Source organism: Varanus komodoensis, unplaced genomic scaffold, assembly GCF_004798865.1.
Source record: "Varanus komodoensis strain SLA01 unplaced genomic scaffold, ASM479886v1 scaffold2, whole genome shotgun sequence".
NCBI classification, from domain to species: domain Eukaryota; kingdom Metazoa; phylum Chordata; class Lepidosauria; order Squamata; family Varanidae; genus Varanus; species Varanus komodoensis.
Genome location: NW_025335568.1, coordinates 35221852 through 35241453, shown reverse-complemented (window position 1 = coordinate 35241453; position 19602 = coordinate 35221852). Strand labels below are relative to the sequence as shown.

General features: G+C 42.5%; 1 protein-coding gene across 7 annotated transcripts in view; it reads left to right on the top strand.

Moving 5' to 3' along the window:
- Nucleotides 1-1136: 1136 nt before the first annotated feature.
- The window catches only part of ATP11A (ATPase phospholipid transporting 11A), a 120967-nt gene continuing 102501 nt past the window's right edge, over nucleotides 1137-19602 (top strand). For all 7 annotated transcript variants that reach the window (XR_006414534.1, XM_044428325.1, XM_044428324.1 and 4 more), the window contains exon 1: nucleotides 1137-1639. Coding sequence is in view for 6 of the 7 variants with exons in the window: in XM_044428325.1 (XP_044284260.1) it covers nucleotides 1601-1639 (39 nt within the window). In the remaining variant the exon portion in view is untranslated. The remainder of the gene's footprint in view (nucleotides 1640-19602) is intronic.

The following is a 19602-nucleotide window of genomic DNA, read 5'->3' as shown; positions in this document are numbered from 1 at the left end:
AAGGCACTTGACAATCTGTGAAATGCTGATGGAACCAACTAAATAAAATGTGTACATCCCTACTTACTGCAGGCTGCAGTCCTCACAGCACATGTCTACTCAGCCAGAAGTCCCACTGAGTTATGCGGAACTTACTCTCAGGTAAGTCGGTAGAGGATGGCATTAACGGAACTCTGAAGGGCTCTCTTGTTCTCACGGTGCGTTCCTTCAGCATCTCCGTGCTCTGATGTTTCCTTGCTCCCTTCGCTTTCTTCTGGACAGCTAGCTCTCTGGTCCTTGGCAAGAGCGGGAAAGCTAGGGATCTTGAGATGCAAACCGCCCGATCCTTTCCTTGCTACTTCGCTATCATTCGTCATTACTTCCCCAGATTTTGAAGGGTTTTATCGCCCCCTTCCCCAGGATTTGCGGGGAAATCTATATCTATTATATATCTATAATATGCTCACCCAGAAACGCCTTATTTGCAGCACGCGGGGTGGGGAGAACACAGGAAAAGTAACACTTGAAGGTAAAAACCACCACGTGCCCAATTCAAGTGAGATTCGCTTCGGCAAGTGTCTCCTTCCGGAGTCTGCCTCCCGCCCCCCCGCAATGATTTCCAGCCCGCCCCAACTGCAAGCGCAACAGCAGGTCTGAACTGGTTCAGGGGGCTTTCAGGCTGGATTGCTCTGCAAACCCGGCGTGCAGTTCTGGCGTCGCCCTTGCGGCCACAGCAGGGAGAAAAGGCGCTCTAAGTTCTCCCTTCCCGCCCACGCAGCGTTCCCGCGCCCCCTCCCCTGCCCTTCCTGAGAGGGCTAAAAGAGACAACGGGGGAGCGGGCGGCGCTTCCGCCGCGGGCAGGCGTGGTACGCGGGACCCAGCCCAGGCTCGGCTCTCGGTGATAACCAGCCGCCCTGCGAGGGAGCCTGTGCGCCAAAAGAGGGCGCGGGCTGGGGGCAGCGGGGGGGCGGTGGCAAGGGGTGTGTTGTTCCGGAGAAGTTGGAGCGCGCATGCTCGCCCGCTCGAATGACGTGAGCGGACTGGCTAAGCGGCGAAAGATCAAAGAGCGGTGCGAACCCGAGGGGCGGGCGAGCCGCGCTCGCGGGGAGCCGGGCGAGCCGAGCCAGACTGCGCGGGCACCGGCCAGGCGCGGGGCAGTTTCCCGGCGAGCCACAGGCGAAGGACTCCGGCGAGCTGCCCGCCGCCTGCCCGAGTCTCCCGGCGCGGTTGCCTTTTGTTCCCCCTTCCCACCGCCTCCGCCTCGCCTCCGCCTCCCTTTGAAGCGAGCTGCCGTCGGGGCCGCGGCTCGGCTCGGCTCGGCTCGGCGTGGCTGGCCGGCTGGCTGCGCGCACATGGGGAGGCGACCCAAGCGCACGCATGACTGAGCAGAAGCGAGACCGTCCGCCAAGGATCCCCGGCAGGTCATGACAGGGCAGGGAGGTTGCTGCGGCTGCCATGAGGCGGAAACTCCGGCGTGGATGCAGCCGATAGAAGTGTGACCGAGCCGGAGCAGAAAGACGCTCCCCTTGGCTGGAGCCTGCGCCTGCTGGAGGAGCGGTTGGCGGCGACGCAGGGGGAAGCTGAGGCGGAGAGCCGCTAAGCAGCTGCCTGTCGCCTCGCCATGGATTGCAGCCGCCTCAGGACTCTTATTAATAGATACGTAAGTAGCACCCGGCCCGGCGCTGCCTCCCTTCGCCAGGTGCAGCTTTGCGCCCTGCTCAGCGCTCCAAAGCAGATCGGATGCCTCACTTCAGCCGTGTTCTTAACGTGGAAGCACCTCCCCTGTAATGTAGGCTTGGCGATGCGCGAACATCGCAGCTTCTAGCCATCCGATAATCCCTGAGCGCAGCAGTTCTCCCAAATCCCCTGTTTCTCTGTGGAACGCTGATGCAGGGAGTGGAATTCTCCCCCACTCTTTACCTCTCAGATTTCCGAGAGGTAAAGAGGGAGGGTTAAAGTCTGACCCTTCTGATTTCTATTCCTCGAGTTTCAGCCTGATCTACAGTTGAAAGCCCTGCTAATCCGAATGCGTTTTAATTCTGAGTAGCTGGAAGAATTCAGCTTCACTCCTTAACACTTAGAAGCCTGGGGTACAGCCCAATGGGGTGCATATTAGTGGAACATTTTCAGTATGGCTTAACTGAATGGGCTTAGGATCACAGCTGTGCCATCAATCACATGTATATTTCATTTCTGCTGTGTTCAGTAGCATACTACCAAGTAGTAAGGATAACTTTTTGAGTCAACGTTTCTAGGAGTAAGCAGCATTTCTCTTCTCATTTCCACAATTTCCGTCACCCACTAATGACAGCAGGACTTGCTCTTGTAACTTCTCGTGGCATTTGGAAGTTTTGAGAAACGCTTTGAACTGATCAAATAAGTGGTGGTCACTGCTTCTGGTTGGCAAGGCACAGTATAGGTATCTACACTTTGCTTTCACATACAGTTTGCTCATTGCGGTTTATACTTGGGAATCCAAAGAAATAGAGTAGCAATTCTTAAAATTAATTGCCATGTGTTGCCTGTGGTTTCTTATATAGCTTCAAACTGAATTAAGAAAACCACCTCAATGGTTGTCACTGAAGAGAAGCAGCAGATGATAAACTGGTGGGTAATTCCAGGAAACCCTCAAGATTCCTAAATGCATTGCACAGGTGTGTGTCCCAGTGACTTCAGTAAGGCTTTCTTCCAACAAAGTACATTTAGAATGACTGTTTAAACTAATGAAAGTTGTTCCAATTAAATATACTTTGATTGGGTTGTATGGCTGAATTCCTAAGTACACATCCTAGAAAATTAGTTTTATTTAAGGTCACTGTTGAGTGTTCTAGAACTAGAGTACCGGTTTGTGTTTTATCCTGTACTTGGCAAGGCATATCATGATTTATTGGGTGAGGACCTCTTTAAATAGTAATGTTTGGGGGATAATAAGGAAGTAAATTGATAGATGTGTACATTTTATGATACTTCCATGTTTAATAAAACTCAGTATTCTGTCTGTTTAGATACTGTTTACAAGTGCCCCCTTTTTCCAAAGCTTTCCAGTAAGTGATCAGTCATGAGTTTCATAGTCTCATGATTTGCTCTGAGGTCAGAACAAAAAGCCCTTGAGCCATATTATACATTATTGTCTTTAGCAGGCAGCCGTTGCTTCCTTGTCCATGTTTTCCGGTGCAAAATACAATGTTTGTTTTCTTCAACAGAGGGAAACTCCATGCAAAACAGTTCTTGGTGTTTGACTTGTGAACAGTGAATTGTAACAGAATGGAAGGTCAACATAATCACTAGCCAAATAAGCAAATACTGGCTTTTATTCAAATTTTTTGAAAGTGAGCATATTGGTTTTTTTATTCTGTAAGTTCTAGCCATTAGTATAAGAACAGGTATATGTATTTTGTCCCAAAAAAAAAAAAAGAAAGAAAAAAGAAAAGAAATTCTAGGGCAAGAAAAACTTCATTTTTTATCTCTGTACACTCAGTGGAAATGATGCATATTTGTGTCTTTTATTTTGCACAGTTCAATTATCAGTGCTACTATTTTGAATAATTTCATTTTGGTTTTGCTAGTCAGTGGGAGAGGTAGAGAGAGATATTGAACACAGATGTGCTGCCCTTTACCACTGTGGAAACTTTATTTAGGCACCCTGAAAACATAATAGCTGGAAACTTAATTTAAAACTGAGTGAGAGCTGAAATTTTGGGAAACTGATTTCTGCACCTATCACCACATGGTGTCCATAGTAAACTATAGGCAGCCCAGAATATGTTTACTTACAGCTTGATTCACAGACCAGTGAAGAGAAAATCCCTAGACTGAATTTGGTGTATGTCCCTGCCATAAATATTAACAGGTATAATGTGCTTTAGTCTGTTTAGACCGATTCGGTGCATGTTTACTCAGAGGTATCCCCTTCCTATTCATGTGGGCTTATGGCCAAGGATATCTACATAGGACTAGATAATTTGTGTTATTATGCCGAAAGAACAGTTGGTGCAGATCACCCTACAGATCATTTGCTTCTGCAAGATACTCTTAGGCTGCAGTCCCTTAAAGCCACGCAAGATAAACACAAAGAGATTTGGCTTTAGGTGCTTGTTGTTCATAATCTAGAGTTGCTGTGCCTCCAAAAAGAGGGGCTGTCTTGAGTCCTCCCTCCCTCGCTAAGTCACTGTTGCTGCTCTGTTGCTTGACTTCATTTATCCTGTATCATCTCCGCTGCATTTCCTCCAACTGAAACTTCCAGTAGTTGCATCCAGACAGAGCCTCTGTGTTAAACATCTGCTAGGCAAAGATATCCTGATTCTTGTGGCAAATAATGAAATGTTTTTACCATGTTTGTAGGCTTCACATAGGTGCTGGGTTGGTGATGGCTTGAAACGGATTTAGACAGAGGCAAGGGATTTGGCCACAGTATGGGAAATGGTGCCTCTACAAATAGGGCAGGGCCAATACACTGTCAGCATTATTTAGTGAGAGCAGTCCTAAGCTAGCTTCCAACTCAGTTGATACAGACTAGTGATAGGTCTCAGTGCCTCATCATCAGCTGCTCTGAAGCTAAACTTGCAGGCAGAAGCTCCTCCTGGCCAGGACCCAAGCAACCAGAAGCAATTGATGCCTGCCCAGAGCGGATGTTGGAATGACCTGCTCGGCTGTCTACCTGGCTTGGCCACTTGACTCCTCCAGTAAAGGTGGAAAACAGAAGGAAGCGGACCAGGTCCTATTTTTGTTGATGAGTAGTGCGACTAGCACTTTCCAGTGCTAAAACATCCAGTCTAATTGGTGATGCCTCAGCAGCCAACCACAATGTAGGTTTCTAAGATAGGTTCAATTTAGTTCATGGCGAAAGGGGACACTGCCATTCCATAGCAGAGTTTTTCAATTTCCCATCTCCCCAGTGAGTTTAAGGAACGTAAATTAAAGAGATTCCAGAGAAACAAGTTGGCAATAATGTGTTACTATGTCACAGCAGTGTCCCCCTGCATATACTTACCAGGGAAAGGGGGTGTAGACTAATCAGACAAGATCATGCAAAATATATACTCAGCCCATTTAATTTCCAGGCAGATTTGCATACTATTCAGCCCTGTCATACTTTAGAGTAAACTGAAACTGCCCATTAAAATTACACAAACTGCCTAGAAGAGTGAACAGGTAGAAACTTTTTTTAAAGACTTGCCAAGAGATAAGGTATATATTTATGTCTGACATTTAGCTTAATAGACTCTTAGTATTCCAAGCAGAAACAAATGGCATGCTATACTAAGCTGATACATTATTGATACAGAACCATCCCTGTTCATGGTAGAGCGTTACATAGAAAAGAGCAGATGGGCCCCTGTCCCCATGGATCTTACAGTCTAAAATAGTGTTTAGTAGAGACAATAGAAGGAAGAAGGGAAGAGACGGGAACGGAGAGTTGAATGTGGGCAAATTGTATTTCTAAATGTACAATCTACATTTATAGACGCAACGGTAGCCACAGTTGTGTCTCACCTCGGCAATGTAGTTTGAATGAGTGTATTTCTATTTGATCCAGCAAAACCCTATAAAGTAGGTTAAGTAGAGAGACTGACTAACCCAAAGGTGTCCGTGAATGTCATGGCAGGCATTCACTGCATGCAGTCTGAACTTGAGCTTCTCTAGCACAGCATTAGCTAGACTTCCTCTGATGCGGAATGGATGTTTTAAACTACACCTCCCTGCATTTCTGAACAGCCCTGGTACAAGCACTCTTGCACACTATGCCTCGGGCCCCATCCTTTTTCCCTGTCACGTACCCCACACCCCTTCCTGCATGATATGTCCCCTCTCCTCCCCACATTGTCAGATTCTCAGAGAGGTTTGCCTGGTGCCGACACTTTATTCTTTCTGGAATCAGGCAAAAACTTCCTTATTTTCCCATTATTTTAATGTCTAGTTGGTTTTAATTTGGGTTTTATCATATTGAGATGTCAGATGCTGTATTTTATTTTATGTGTTGCTTTTCTTGTAAGTCGTCCCAAGACATCGGAGGTGGATGGGTTATAAAAGCTTTAAATAAATATTTTTTAAAAATCATCACATTGACTGTCTGGCGGGTGAAGAGCTTGTGGAAGCCCAACTGCTAATCAGCTTTCACTGGAAGTATTCTCCGGATGACTGGAGCTCAGCGGATTTCAGAGCAGAGGATAGGGTGAGTGCTTCAGAGAGCCCTCCCCAGCTGCTCTTTCTCTCCCTCTCTCTTGTGGCATTTGCCACAGTGGAAGAGTGAGGCTGGTAGTGCTCTGTGGAGGAAGTGGCACGGGGCCCCCATGGCAGGCGTGGGGGATGGTGCAATATGCTGTTCCCCCCACCGATCTTGAAGAGCTGGCATCAGCTCACCTCATTTAGCAGCCTGTCCTATCCTTGAACTTTGGCCATGTTGGCTGGGGATAATGGGAATTGAATTCCAAAATATCTGATAGGTGCTGTGGGGTGTGGAGGCTGCACTGGGTTCGGGTTTAGCCCTTTAGTGGTGCCAGGAGAATGCAGATTACTTAGGGAACAAATGGATCTACAAATCAAGTTAAGAGTGTGAGGCCAGATCTTGGGGTTGTTGTGGAACATGAGCTAGACATGAGGCAACAATGTGATGCAGCTGCAAAAGGGGCAAATGCGATTCTGGGCTGCATTAACAGAAGCATCACTTCCAAAACACATGAAGTACTAGTTCCACTCTACTCAACACTAGTTAGACCTCACCTGGAGTACTGTGTCCTGTTGTGGGCACCTAAGTTTAAAAAAAATGCAGAAAAGCTAGAAAGAATACAGAGGAGGGCAACAAGGGTGATTCAGGGACTGGAGGCAAAGCCCTATGAGGAAAGATTGAGAGAACTAGGCATGTTCAGCCTCAGAAAGAGAAGGCTGAGGGGAGATATGATAGTACTCTACAGTACCTGAAAGGCTGTCACAGAGAGGAAGGACAAGATCTCTTCTTGTTTATCCCAGAGTTCGGGACATGGAATAACAGAGTTAAGTTAAAAGAAACCAGATTTAGACTAGACTGTACAACAATGAGCAGTACAACAATGGAACCTATTACCTGGGGAAGTTGTGGGCTCCCCCTTGTGGGAGACATTCAGAAAGTGCCTGGACAGTCATCTGAATGGGATTGTGTAAACTGGTGATCTGCAACAGCAGGGGATTGGACCAGATGGCCTTCTGGCCCCTTCCTGCTCTACTATTCTTTGATTCTATGACTCAGGAGATCTGGGTTCTAATCCCCACTAAGCCATGGAAGTAATTGGGTGACTTTGGGCCAGTCAAAGACTCTCAACCCAACCTACCTCACAAGGTTGTTGTGAGGATAAGATTGAGAGGAGGAGGAGGAGATTTATGTAAACTGCCTTGAGTTCCTTGAAAGGAAAAAGGCAGGATATAAATAATAAATAACTATTGTACACAGATATTATATTGGTATACAGGTTTGCGGTGTGTATCTGCTTCTTTTTCTTTAATTGTGTAGTGCTCGTGAGGGTTCTTACACATACTAATCTTCCGTAAATGCAAACCTGGTGGTGGGGGAGGATAATCCCTGAAGGATTTTGTCAAAATGGATCTATGAACAAGACTGGATTTACCTAATAATTTAATCTAGTAAATGAAGGAAGAAATGGAGATACTGTAAACATAAATAATGATGACAAGTCAGGTAAATCAAGCAAAGTAATAATTTAAGTAGAAAGTGAAGGTATTATTTTAACATAACCTATTATTTTATGGGTTCATGCTGCTAAGTTCCCCCACAGAACTTTTTGGGTGAATGATCTGAAGGATAAGTTGCCTGGCACTGTCACTTGATTCTTTTTAGCGCTAGGCTAAAACCCTTTTATTTTCCAGACCTGATTGGTTTAATTGGGATTTTATTGCCAGTTGGAATTCTTTAGGATGCTGTGTTTTTTTTAAATGGTTGTATTGTTAAACTGTCCTGAGACTTCAGTTTAGACAAGTTTTAAATAAGTAAGTAAGTAAGTTAGTAGTAGTAATATTTGGGCTATGTACCGAGAGTGCTTTACATTTTAGATTGCGGTGGTCTGTATCGTAGGTTGCGAAGTAAAGTGATGCTGCCATATTCCAGATTGCAGTACTACTTGTCCTCACTTGTAAGGCTAGAAAGATCTTTCTAAGAACCAGGTTTTCAATTTCCTTGTTGGTTTTGAGTTCATGTGCTAGTTTGGAAAGTGTGGTTAGTGTGGTGCCATTAGCACAAGAGGCTCTTCTCAACTTACAGCTGCTGGGTCCTGATGTATGTTTTTGAATAAATCAGAAATGCTTCAAATGCTTTAAGGGCCCACACAAACAGTGTCGGGGCAATTTGTTGCCAGAAACAGCAAAACGTGTACTTTGCATGCAACTCACTCGTTCATGAGGACTGTTCTCAGATAAAGTAGGAATATCAGAAACATTACATAATTTTTAAGGTGATTAACTAGTGTGTAGAAAATTCTTAGTAGCTGGTATACAAGAAGCAAAAAAGACAGGTTCCTAGCCTATCCCCATCCCCCATCAGTAGGTGATATAAGTCAGGAGAGCAAATGTAACTGTAACTAATCATATCTTGTGGTTAGGATGAAATGAGATGCTTTCTGCAGAAAGAGACTTCCAGAGATCCATGGAGAAGATATAGAAATGATTGCATGGCAAGTGTAACAGGGAAAGTGATTAATAGATAGCCCCTCTGATCATTCAGTCTACTGGTAATTTTCTTCACCAATAGATTGACTGTAGATTATTTCTCTTGTTTACCATTTTTTGCCTGGCTTGAGGGAAAAATATGGATCTATGTATGCAGAATTGAGGAAAGAAGTGGAAGAATGCAAGGAAGAGGTAACAGGTCTGGGTAGGGAGAAAAGTGTTAGTTTGGTATGTATAGAATAAAAGGAAATTGTGTTTAATTAAATATGTAATTCTCTCTCCCTCCCTCCCTCTCTCCAGCCATTGGTCACAGCAGAATTGTAAGTCTTATAAGGATGATATGCATAAGATAGTGTAGAAATAACTCTTCAGGTATAAGTGTAAGACAAGCCAACTTTAGTTTCACTTGCTATTCAGCAGTAGGAGTAAGGATTGAATTTCAGAAAGAGTAATGGCTAGTTCAGGAATTAAATCGCAAGCAACAATAGTCATAGTCGGGTATATAGTTGAGGTAGCAAAGTTTTCTGGCTTTAGCAGAGGATTCAGGTTGTGTTGCTGTATTAGTTTACTCTTCTCCAACCACAAAAAGCATCTTGTTACCGTGTTGTAAGCCGCCCCGAGGTTTCGGCAAGGGGCGGCATAGAAATGTTATAATAATAATTAAAAAATAATAATCTTGGGAATAGTTAAGCATGGTAGGAGTAGGGGATATAGTAAACCTCTTCTCATCCTGGCATTTCTCTGCTTCTCAAGAGACCCCTCAAGTTGCTTTCCCCAAAAGGAAATAATTCATGCTTCTATCTGAGCTTTTTTGTGAGGAGGGGAAAGCTGTTGGTTATTTGTTACATACACCTGCATGTTTGGTCCTTGAAAACCACTGAAGTGTATTAGCTGGCAGCTGTCTCTCCACCATGATTCAGTTCAGTGGCCCTATCTCTACACCTAGGTCTTTCCTGGAAGCTAACTTTCCATATCTTGAAAGTTAGAAGTTCCTTAGAGCACATCTTGATTGTTCATGGTAGCGCCTATACATCTGCTTGCTATGTCTGTCCTGCAATAACTAAGATATTTACGACTGTTGCCTTCTTGGTTTGGCTGCTTTGAACTGTGTATGGGTGGCATGCACAGAATTTCTGTGGTCTTCCAGCTGCGGCTGAACTAAAGTTGGAGCCAGCTAGCTATGGGAAATGGCAATGTCAGAGGGTTTGTTCATCTTTAGTAGTTAGCAATGTAACACTTCAAACTGTTCTTCAGAGCCCATCCTTGTCAAACAACTACTGTATCTGGATATTCTGTGTTTATGACTTTGCTTAGGCTTAGTTAATATATAATTTTAATTTCTCAAGATAGAGCTGTTATAAAATGAGAGGAGCTTGGGTAACAAACTTTTTGGAGTTGGGGAAGTAACAGGAGGATGAACAAGACTGTAGTCTTGTTTTACATTTCCTCGCAACTGAAGTATTAGGTCCTAATGAAATTTGTCAAAAGTTTGCATCGGCGAAAAACTAATTGTTGATTTGTTGTAGCACCTGATGAAACACTTCTAAATATTAACTTCATGCTAATTATATCAGGTGCTCATTTCTTCTTTTCAACATATTGCAGCATCTTGTATCATTGTCTTCCATTAACAATTCTAGTACCATATGGTGTTGGGGGGCATAATACTTATTTCACTAAGTAGATGGCTCAGGGTGCAATCCTATGAATGCTTACACAGAAATAAGTCCTACAACTCCTAGCTAGCCATAAGTATATTCAACTAATTGGAAGTTGGAGAGTAGACTGCCTGCTTTCTGGCAAAGACCGTTGACGCTGACAAACTGCAGTGATTAAAGTGGGCCCTACGTGTGTGTGTGTGTGTGTGTATGGTATATAAGTATAAGGTCAGAACTGTATATTCATGGAAGGTGCAACTGAAATTTCTATGAATGAAGGATGAATAGAAATCCTTACTCAGTTATTGCCATTCCCATGGGTATGTCATTCTGATTTTAAACTGTCCACATGAATAGCCCGACCAGGTGAGTAGACACTTGTGCATGTACAGGCTTATTCATGATCTATGAGTCTTGTATCTGGTTTTCTATTAAAGTGTTTTCAGGATGGTGTTGAAGGATTGTTAGTCATGTCATGAAGGATAAGGAATATAATGCTTAGAAGGCTGTGAAATTCATTTGATGCTCCCCAGGGGTCTGGGGTGAAATTCTTCTAGGATGCACCTGATTTAATACATTTTACTTTCTATATCCTGAGCTTTTTCAGCATCACAGAGGGGATAACAGGCTGCTAGATTCCTTGTTTTAAACATATTTGCAAAATCAGCTTGTCCTCTTCTCATTCCTTCATACAGCACATAATTATACTATGGAATTTGCTACCACAAGATGTGGTGATGGCCAACGACTTAGATGGGTTCAGGATCAGAGACAACATCCCTCTGAATACTAGATGCTGGGAACATAAAAAAAGTAGGGGCTGTTGCTATCTGGGGGCTTCCCATGGGCATCTGGTGGGCCATTGTGGGATATCAGCCTAAAGAGGCTTTGGTCTCATCCAGCAGGGCTTTTATGTCCTCTGGGCAACTGCATTTTATAGCAATTTCAGCTCTAGAGACACAAGCAGTGGTGTTCAGTTACATAACAGAATCGTAATTTGAAAACTGAACCCCGTAGTGCGTCACAGGTGCATTATAGTTTAAGGGAAAATATAAGCAATTTTCAATTATTTGAAGGCTTTAAACAGGTTTTTTGTTGGTGTTTGTTTTGTTTTTAGTAGAGGATGGGGAGAATCTGTTACCTTATAATGCCAGCCTTTCCTTATTTACACAGAAAGATATATTCTTTTTATTGGGATTGCAGCTGAATTTGATTCCTTTTACCATAATTATAAAGTGATCGAATTTAAAGTATTCTTGCCAGGCTTTATTTGCTTTCAAAATCAAAGTAATAAGCAAGGAATTGTTTAAAAAAAACAATTTTCACTGAAACATAGCCTCCAGGTATTTCTTGGAATTGAAAAATTGTTCTTTGTATTGCTCAACAGTTCTTTTTTAATGCCCAGCAGTGAAGTACACACTTGTTCCTTCTGATCAGTTCCTTCCACTTTAGTTTAGTCAACAATAATCCATTCAAGTATCTGGTATTCAGTGTGAGAAACCCTGCTCTGGATTTTTTATTTTTCAAGTGTTAAGTGAAAACTTTACCCCAACCTTTCCCTTTTTCTTCAGATCTTTCCTGGATAAGTTTGAGAGCTTTTGAGTCAGGAAGATACTTCAAAATATTTCTTTAGTGCATAAGCAGTATGTGCTTAGAGATAAGAATAAAAAAATCTTCCCAGTCTGCAGTCTTGGACCAAGGTGTTACAAGTCAGCCTGAAGGAAGGTGCTTGCCTGGGGAATTTTATAATTCCTTCTGCACAGATGGGTGATTCCTCCCCACAGGGTGGCAGATAGAATATCTGCAGAATTGCTTTGAGAATTTTAGAATCTAACTACTACTAATTGGGGGTGATAGGAGAAACTTCTGAATATTACAGTTCGTTGAACATCAGCATTACACAATATTGCTGAGTATGCTGTGAATATCTGTTTTGCATACAGTTGCTAAATTATGCTAGGTAATCTATTGCCTGTTAATGCATTATGATTCTATAGCACAGCTGTTGGCTTTCTGTGTTAATATCTATGTTTCATTTTGCTTTTAACATTCCAGTTCCTCTTTGCCAGCGATAACGCCAGTTTTACTATATATAGTATACTCTGTGACCATACATACTATACTGGATGTGTGGAGCAGCATAAATATGCAGCTGTTTGCTGTTTCAGGCCCTTGGAAAACGTGTCCCTTGCAGCCTGCAGTGATTCCAGCATTAAATGGTTGCTAAACACTTTTGCAGCCAGTGGCAATTGTCTGCTCTGTACGCATAGGCTGATGGCTTTTCTGTCTTCAAAGAGACTGCTCTTACTTCTGGTCAATAGTAGGCTCTTGACCAATTCATGGCTTTTGAAATGCTCTCCTTGTCATTATAAAGTCTGCGAATGCAACTTATCCTTTTAACCTCTGCTGCTTTGTTTGCCCTTCTCATTATCATGGCTCAGGAATTTTGATCTCATGCTAGGCTAGTGCCTGTTAGAAATTAATTAGTAACAAGGTAAAAATTGGCCACTTGTTTCTCACCTTGGAAGCCACCTGCTTTAAAATAAATGTTTTCAGGAGCATTCACTTGGAAGTCGGCTTATGTGGTTGTGTGCATTTCTGAAGCCTATCCATAACCTTCTTTGAGCACAGCCATTCAGTATTTGTTGCTGGTTCATGTCAAGGTCTTGAAAAGGTAAAAAAAGAATGGTGTGCATTTACTTCCTCACTGTAAAAGAAGTAGGCTGAAAATACAGCAAGCAATGGGCATGATGATATGGATTGGTATAATAAATACAAGTGGAACTGTACATAAAATTGCAACACCGAACTTTTAAAGGCTAGAAATCATTATAATTTATGGAGTAGTTAAAGCTAATGATGAGGATGCATTGCAACACATGGAATAGTATCTGGTATAGAACTGGTACCCTTTGAGTATAGTCTTCTTTCATTGTGGCTCATGAGAATATTTATTATGTTTTATGTGGCAAATCTCAAATCTTCCAAAGGTGGCTGCTTTTCTCTTTAATGACCGTAGTTGCACACTCTTACATTACTGCATTACATTTCTATCCTGACATTCTTCCTATTGCAAGGAATCCACGGTGGGTTACAAGGTGCCCCAACTCTCCATTTTATACTCAGAAAAGCAACCTGTTGAGGTAGGCTAGTCTGAGAGTCCATGATTGGTTCAAAGTCAGCCAGAGACCTTGATGGCTGAGTGAGGACTAGAACCCAAATCTCCCAAATTTTCATTCCAATATTCTAACCACCGCATCATAATGGTACCTTTTGACTTTTTTCCACTCTTGAACCCTTCAATTTTTTCAGTCTGTCTCAGTCTTCTGAAAGGATTATTATAGGTTTAGAATCTGTATATACTATGGCAAAGCAAAAATCGGAAGCCGTTTTATATGACTGACATATATAAACAGCCCAAAATATTGACTTTGTCTTATATGCAAATTGCCTTATTTGCTGGTATATACAGTGCCTGGAATTTAGGAGCAAAATAAATTATGCTTGCATTTGTTAAGGGAGCTTTTAATTTTGTGTCCATTTTAAAAAGTGGCTGGAATAAGTCTTACAGGAGGGAAGCCATACGTTGACCTGGTTTGTACAATTAAAATGGCTTCTTGAACTCACTCTGTCTGATTTCCATAATCACCACTTGGACATGGCTGTTGAAGGGGCAAACTGACCTCTGTTAATCTGTGAGCTGTTGCAGAGTCATTGGAAAGTTGTTTCCTGCTTCAACATATCATCATGCTTGGGTCCAGAAGACGCAGTAAGCTGCATCAGAGCTGTGATTGCACGTCATGTGCTGCCTGTGCTGAGTTTCCTCCGTAGATAAATTACCTCAACTAAGTCATGGTGACTTATTTTGTTCATGTTAATCAGCACTCATCCTTCTTATTAAGCATATTAAAGAATGCAAGGCATACACTCTTGGTAGATCACTAACTTGGTAGAACATTTAAAACCAAAATAATCAAAACATAAATCACAAAGTATATGCAAAATGATTCACCTTATGAGGAAATTTGCTTAGTTCCATCCGTGGCTGAACCCAGGTTCTAGTGCTTAAAGCAGGGGTGTCCAAACTTTTTGCAAGGAGGGCCATATTTGGTGAGGTGAAAATATATGGGGGCCGACCATTCAGCCTGACATTCTTTGAACCATTAACATTAAATGCAAAGGAACTATTTTATGAAAGACTAAACAAATAACTTAACTGCACTAATATGAAGGGTGATATTGAGATCTCGACTGCATTATATAGGCCAGGTCTGGCTCCAAAACAGTGGTTTTGATGCGCAAGATGTCATGCAGGTGAAAGTCACTGAGTCTCGTCCTCACGCGGTTCTTGTTAATGTTCATAACCGAGAATGTCTTCTCGCACAAGTATGTCGAACCAAACAAGCTCAGCATTTTCTTAGCAAATGTTCTAATCTCTTGGAACCTGTCTTTATCCAGCTGGCGGTAAAAGTTGACAAGAGGGAGCTGTTGGTGCCAACTGTGATACTCGGCGTCACACTGCAGCTCAATGAGCTCCAGCTGCAGGTGGTCTGGAGCGTCATCAGGGTCCACAGAGAAAGGAGATGAAAAAAGTGTGATCTCCTTTTCAATAGCTGCAAAATCCCGAAAGTGCTGTTGAAACTCCTCAGCCAGAGATGAGATGTCTGCTTCATACCTCCTTCTTTGCGCACTCATATTGTTCTGTGGAAAACTGGTCATTATTTCCTGCAGCGATGGGAAATGTGTGGTATTGGGCTGCATTTGTGACAGGTGCCTTTGGAAAAGTAGCAGCTTGGTTCCAAAGGCTTTGATATGTGAATACAGTTGGCTTACCACTGCATTTTGCCCCTGAAGGCTCATGTTCAGCACGTTCAGATGTCTTGTTATGTCAACTAAAAATCCAAAATCAGCCAGACAAACAGGATCAGATATCTCTGGCATCGGTTGTCCCTTTTTGCCAAGAATTGTCCGATTTCCTCCCTAAGAGAGTAGGAGCACTGCAGTGCAGACCCCCGACTGAGCCATCTTACCTCGTTGTGATACACAACATCTCCGTATTCAGCCTGGATGTCGAGTAGAAACTGTTGAAACTGGCAGTGGCACAGGGCTTTGGAGCGAATATAATTAATAGCCTTCATTATCGGTTTCATAACATGATCATATTTTAGATGTTTGGCACAGAGAACTTGTTGGTGAATAATACAGTGGAGTTTCATAGCTTTGCCTCCTTCTTCGCTGACTTTGTTACAGACTAGGGTTGATAATCCACTTTGCTCGCCAGCCATGGCAGGTGCGCCATCCGTAATAATCCCAGTGACTTTATTCCATGGTAGTTTCATGTCATCTATGGCAGAACAAACAGAAACAAATAAATCTGTTCCTCTTGTTTGGTCCTTAAGGCTCTGGAGGTCAAATAGCTCTTCACTCACGTTCATGTCATTGTCCACTCCTCTCAAAAAAATCAATAACTGAGCGGTGTCAGATGCATCTGTGCTTTCGTCGCAGGCTAACGAAAAAAAGTCAGACTCCACTCCTTTTGCCTCTGTCTCTTGATATCAGATGAAACGTCTTCAATTCTCCGTACCACAGTGTTACAAGCCAGGCGAACATTGGCAAACTCTTGCTTCTCAGGACAAATTTTCTCCACCATTTTCATCACGCAGTCTTTAATAAATTCACCCTCAGTAAAAGGTTGGCAGTGCTTGGCAATCAGCGTTGCCACCTCATAGCTGGCCTTTGTGGCATTCTCATTTGACTCACGGGCTCTTGTGAAAAAGTGCTGCTGTGCTGTTAAAGCAGCTTCCTGTTCCTTCAATTTTTTGCCGCGTTCGTTCCCACTTAGCTTGTTGTAGTTAGCATGTTTCGTCTGGTAGTGCCTCTTGATATTGAATTCCTTGAAAACAGCCACAGTCTCTTGGCAAATTAGGCAGACCCAGTTGTTTCATATTTCAGTGAAAAAATACTCCCATTTCCACTTGTCCTGGAAGCGGGGGCCCTCACTGTCAACTTTCCTTTTTTTAGTTACAGTCTCCTTTTTAGAAATGGGCACACAAGCCTTGTGTCACAAGGGTCACACGGCGAGAGTGCTGACTCAGGTCTACTGCCATCTTCTGGTGAAATGTAACCACCAGCCTTGAAGGAGCAGGAGGCAGCAGGGGAGTGGGGAGGTTAAGTAGGCGCGCGCGCGCGCTCCCTCCCTCCCTCTCTCTCTCCCTCCCTCCCTCCCTCCCTCTCTCTCTCTCTATTTCTTGCAGTTTTTGTGCTATTCCAATGTTACTCCTTCTGATAAGAGAATGATTCAATAACTCAAACCAAACTCTGTTGAAGAACCAGGCTTCAAAACAAGGGAAAATGGAATCGCAAGCAGGGGAAGGCTGCATACAGTGGTATCTAAGATTAGACTTATCTAAAATTAACCTAAATCTCCCCCCCCCCCGCTACAAACCCCACAGAAAAGGAAGCTGCAATTAGTACAAGAATGTCCCAAAAATAGAATTGCAAAGATGCCTCTCCTTGGGTTCAATTAGACCATTTCTCAAGCTGAATGTTGAGACTGAGTCTCAGTGGGTGAAGGGAAAGTAGGTCCTTTCCAAAAGGGTTGCATTGGGTTTTTCACTTGGCCATGTGATTCCAGTCACTGGGACACTCTGAAAATCAGATGGAGCTCCTGCCAGTAGTAGGTAGGCAAGAGACCAAGGTAGTGTGGGAGCAATCTTGTGTATCAGGGTAAATGTTTTCAGTAAAATGGTGACCAGGCTATGGATGATTTTTCCAGCATGAAACAGATCTTGTAAATTGGTAATACAAAAGCTCAGAGCTCTTATGCTATTCAGACAAAACCTTCAAAGAGGTAAGAGAAGGTGGTTACAGGCTCTCAAAACTATTCAATATATTCAAAATGATTCATTGACCTGCTTTGTATCACATTCACCCTGGGTTGTTTAACCCATGAGAAGTTGCAGTGCTCACAGGCAGCATTTTGCATATTCAGCCCCCGACTGGGGGTTGTCCTGCGGACCCTGTGGGTTACATAAAGGAGAGCCAGCATAGTCTAGTGATTAGAGTGATAGACCAAGACTCCGGAGATCTGATTTCTAGTCCTTATGTGGATATGATTTTGAGGCAATCACTAACTCTTGGGTCTGACCCACCTCACAGGGCTTTTGTGAAGATAAAATGGAGAGAAGGAAGACTATGTAAGCTACTTTTTGCAAGAAAAAATAAGGCAAGATATGTAAGGTGGTGGTGGTGGTGGTGGTGGTGGTGGTGGTGATCAACCCTTGCATGGTCCAGCAACTCACCATAAGTTATGCAAGAATTATGTAACCTTTGCATAACCCACACATTGCTTGAGATGTCAATTTTACAACAGACCGTGTGTTGCTTGAGAGTTGTTTAGCTTTCTAATAACTCCCCACTGGCCAGCTTTGCTTGGCATGATCCTTTCCAGCAATCCCCAGTCAGGGGTTATGTATCGATGGAGGTGGCCAGCACAAACTCAAGGGAAAATTAACCTATGATGGGCTGTCATGCTAGCCACTCTTGGGGCCTGTTTGTACATTAGGGGAGCGGCCGGGAAAGCCATACACCACGTTGGGATCACAGTGAGTGGTGTAGCACAGCTGCCTGTCAACATCCGACCCCTTCACACAGAGTGGGTGAAGGAGACTTGAATGCTATTTTGTTTACCTTCTTTGTAGTTCACAGCTCTAGTTTTTATTTATTTATTTATTAAAACATTTTTATGCCGCCCCATTCGCCAAAGCCTCGGGGCGGCTTACAAACAATTCTAGTTCTAGTTTGGGGGTTTTGAAATCGGAGACACTTGCTGTGCAATTTAATAGAAGGTAGACTTAATTCAGAGCACATATGCACATATACGGAACAGCTGCCACTTTAGTTGCATGAAGACTAAGATTTTGATTTTCTACAGGATAGACGTCTACTTAATGTATATATGGGTTGATTTTTTTCTGTGGCTACATATGCAAGTTTCAGGATATATCTAGTTCTACCCTGCTAAATCCTACAGTCTAGTTGCTGTTGGTTGCAAAATACTGCCCTGATGCATTTTGTAGAAAAAGGTACTAAAATGTAAGAACCTTTTTTTTAGGAGTTCAAATATTTTTCAGTTATTAAGATAATAGTGTACAACTTCAACATAGACCTTACATATTCAGTAATATTTATATTCATGTGTTTATAATAAAAATTAAATCCTTATGTTCCCATTGGGAGCACTAGGTCAGGATCATCAGATATTGGGTGTGAACACTAAAATAATAAGAGTGTTTACTCAGAAGTAAGGCTTGTTGTGTTCACTGTAACACTTACAACTAGGTAAATGTTAACCGGATTATAACCTAAGAAAGGTTCTGGGAAAATATACACAGTAAACTTGGACTAGCATGGAATGGTATTTGAAAAGGATTCACACAGCTGATAATCAGAAGAGCTACTAAAATATATTTAACTAGAATCAATATGATGAAGAGAGATGGTGACGATAGAATGAATATATGAACATATTTTGGTTTCTGCATTTTTCAAAACACAAGAATGACAGGGCAAATGTACTGTTATTTCTTATCCAACTGACTTGGTCATGTAGCAAGATATCACTCAAATATTATTTTGGAATCAGTGCACCAAAGAACCAAATCAGTGCTCACAAGAACATTTTACTTGAAAGCAATTCTTGGTAGTTTCAGAGGTTCATGCTTGCAAATGAGTGTATTTTAATTTGAAATAGCTTTAGACCCTATACTCAAAACCTGTTTTGTAAGTGTTGCCTCTGTAATAATGAAGAGGATAAAAAGATATTTTGTTTCTATTGCTATAACTGCCAAGTGACATCTCAATTGAAGCTCACCCTGAATTACAAGACAGAATACCCTAATCATGCTGTTATCTCTAGTGCTTTAATTGCCATGGCAACAATTCTATGTAGACAAGACAAACCAAAGATTTTTCTTAACATGGGACCAAGTTTCTTCTTTTAATTCTAATGATTAACCATGCTTCATGAGAGATTGTTAAATAGCTAATATAAGTATGTTTGTTTTGCTTTAAGTCACATAAGCACTTGGGATACTGTTTAAAAATTACAGGAAATGGTGAATGAAACAGGATTACATCTGTCTATTGCAAAATGTGGTAAAACCTGTTTAATTTTCATGTTCTTCCTTTGTATTTCTATTGCAAAACCTGGAAGAATTTGCTTACACCGGTTTTAAAAGACTGTGCCACATTATTCCTAATATTCTTGGGTAGTATTTGGAGACACTGTTATACCATGTTACCTTGAAGACAC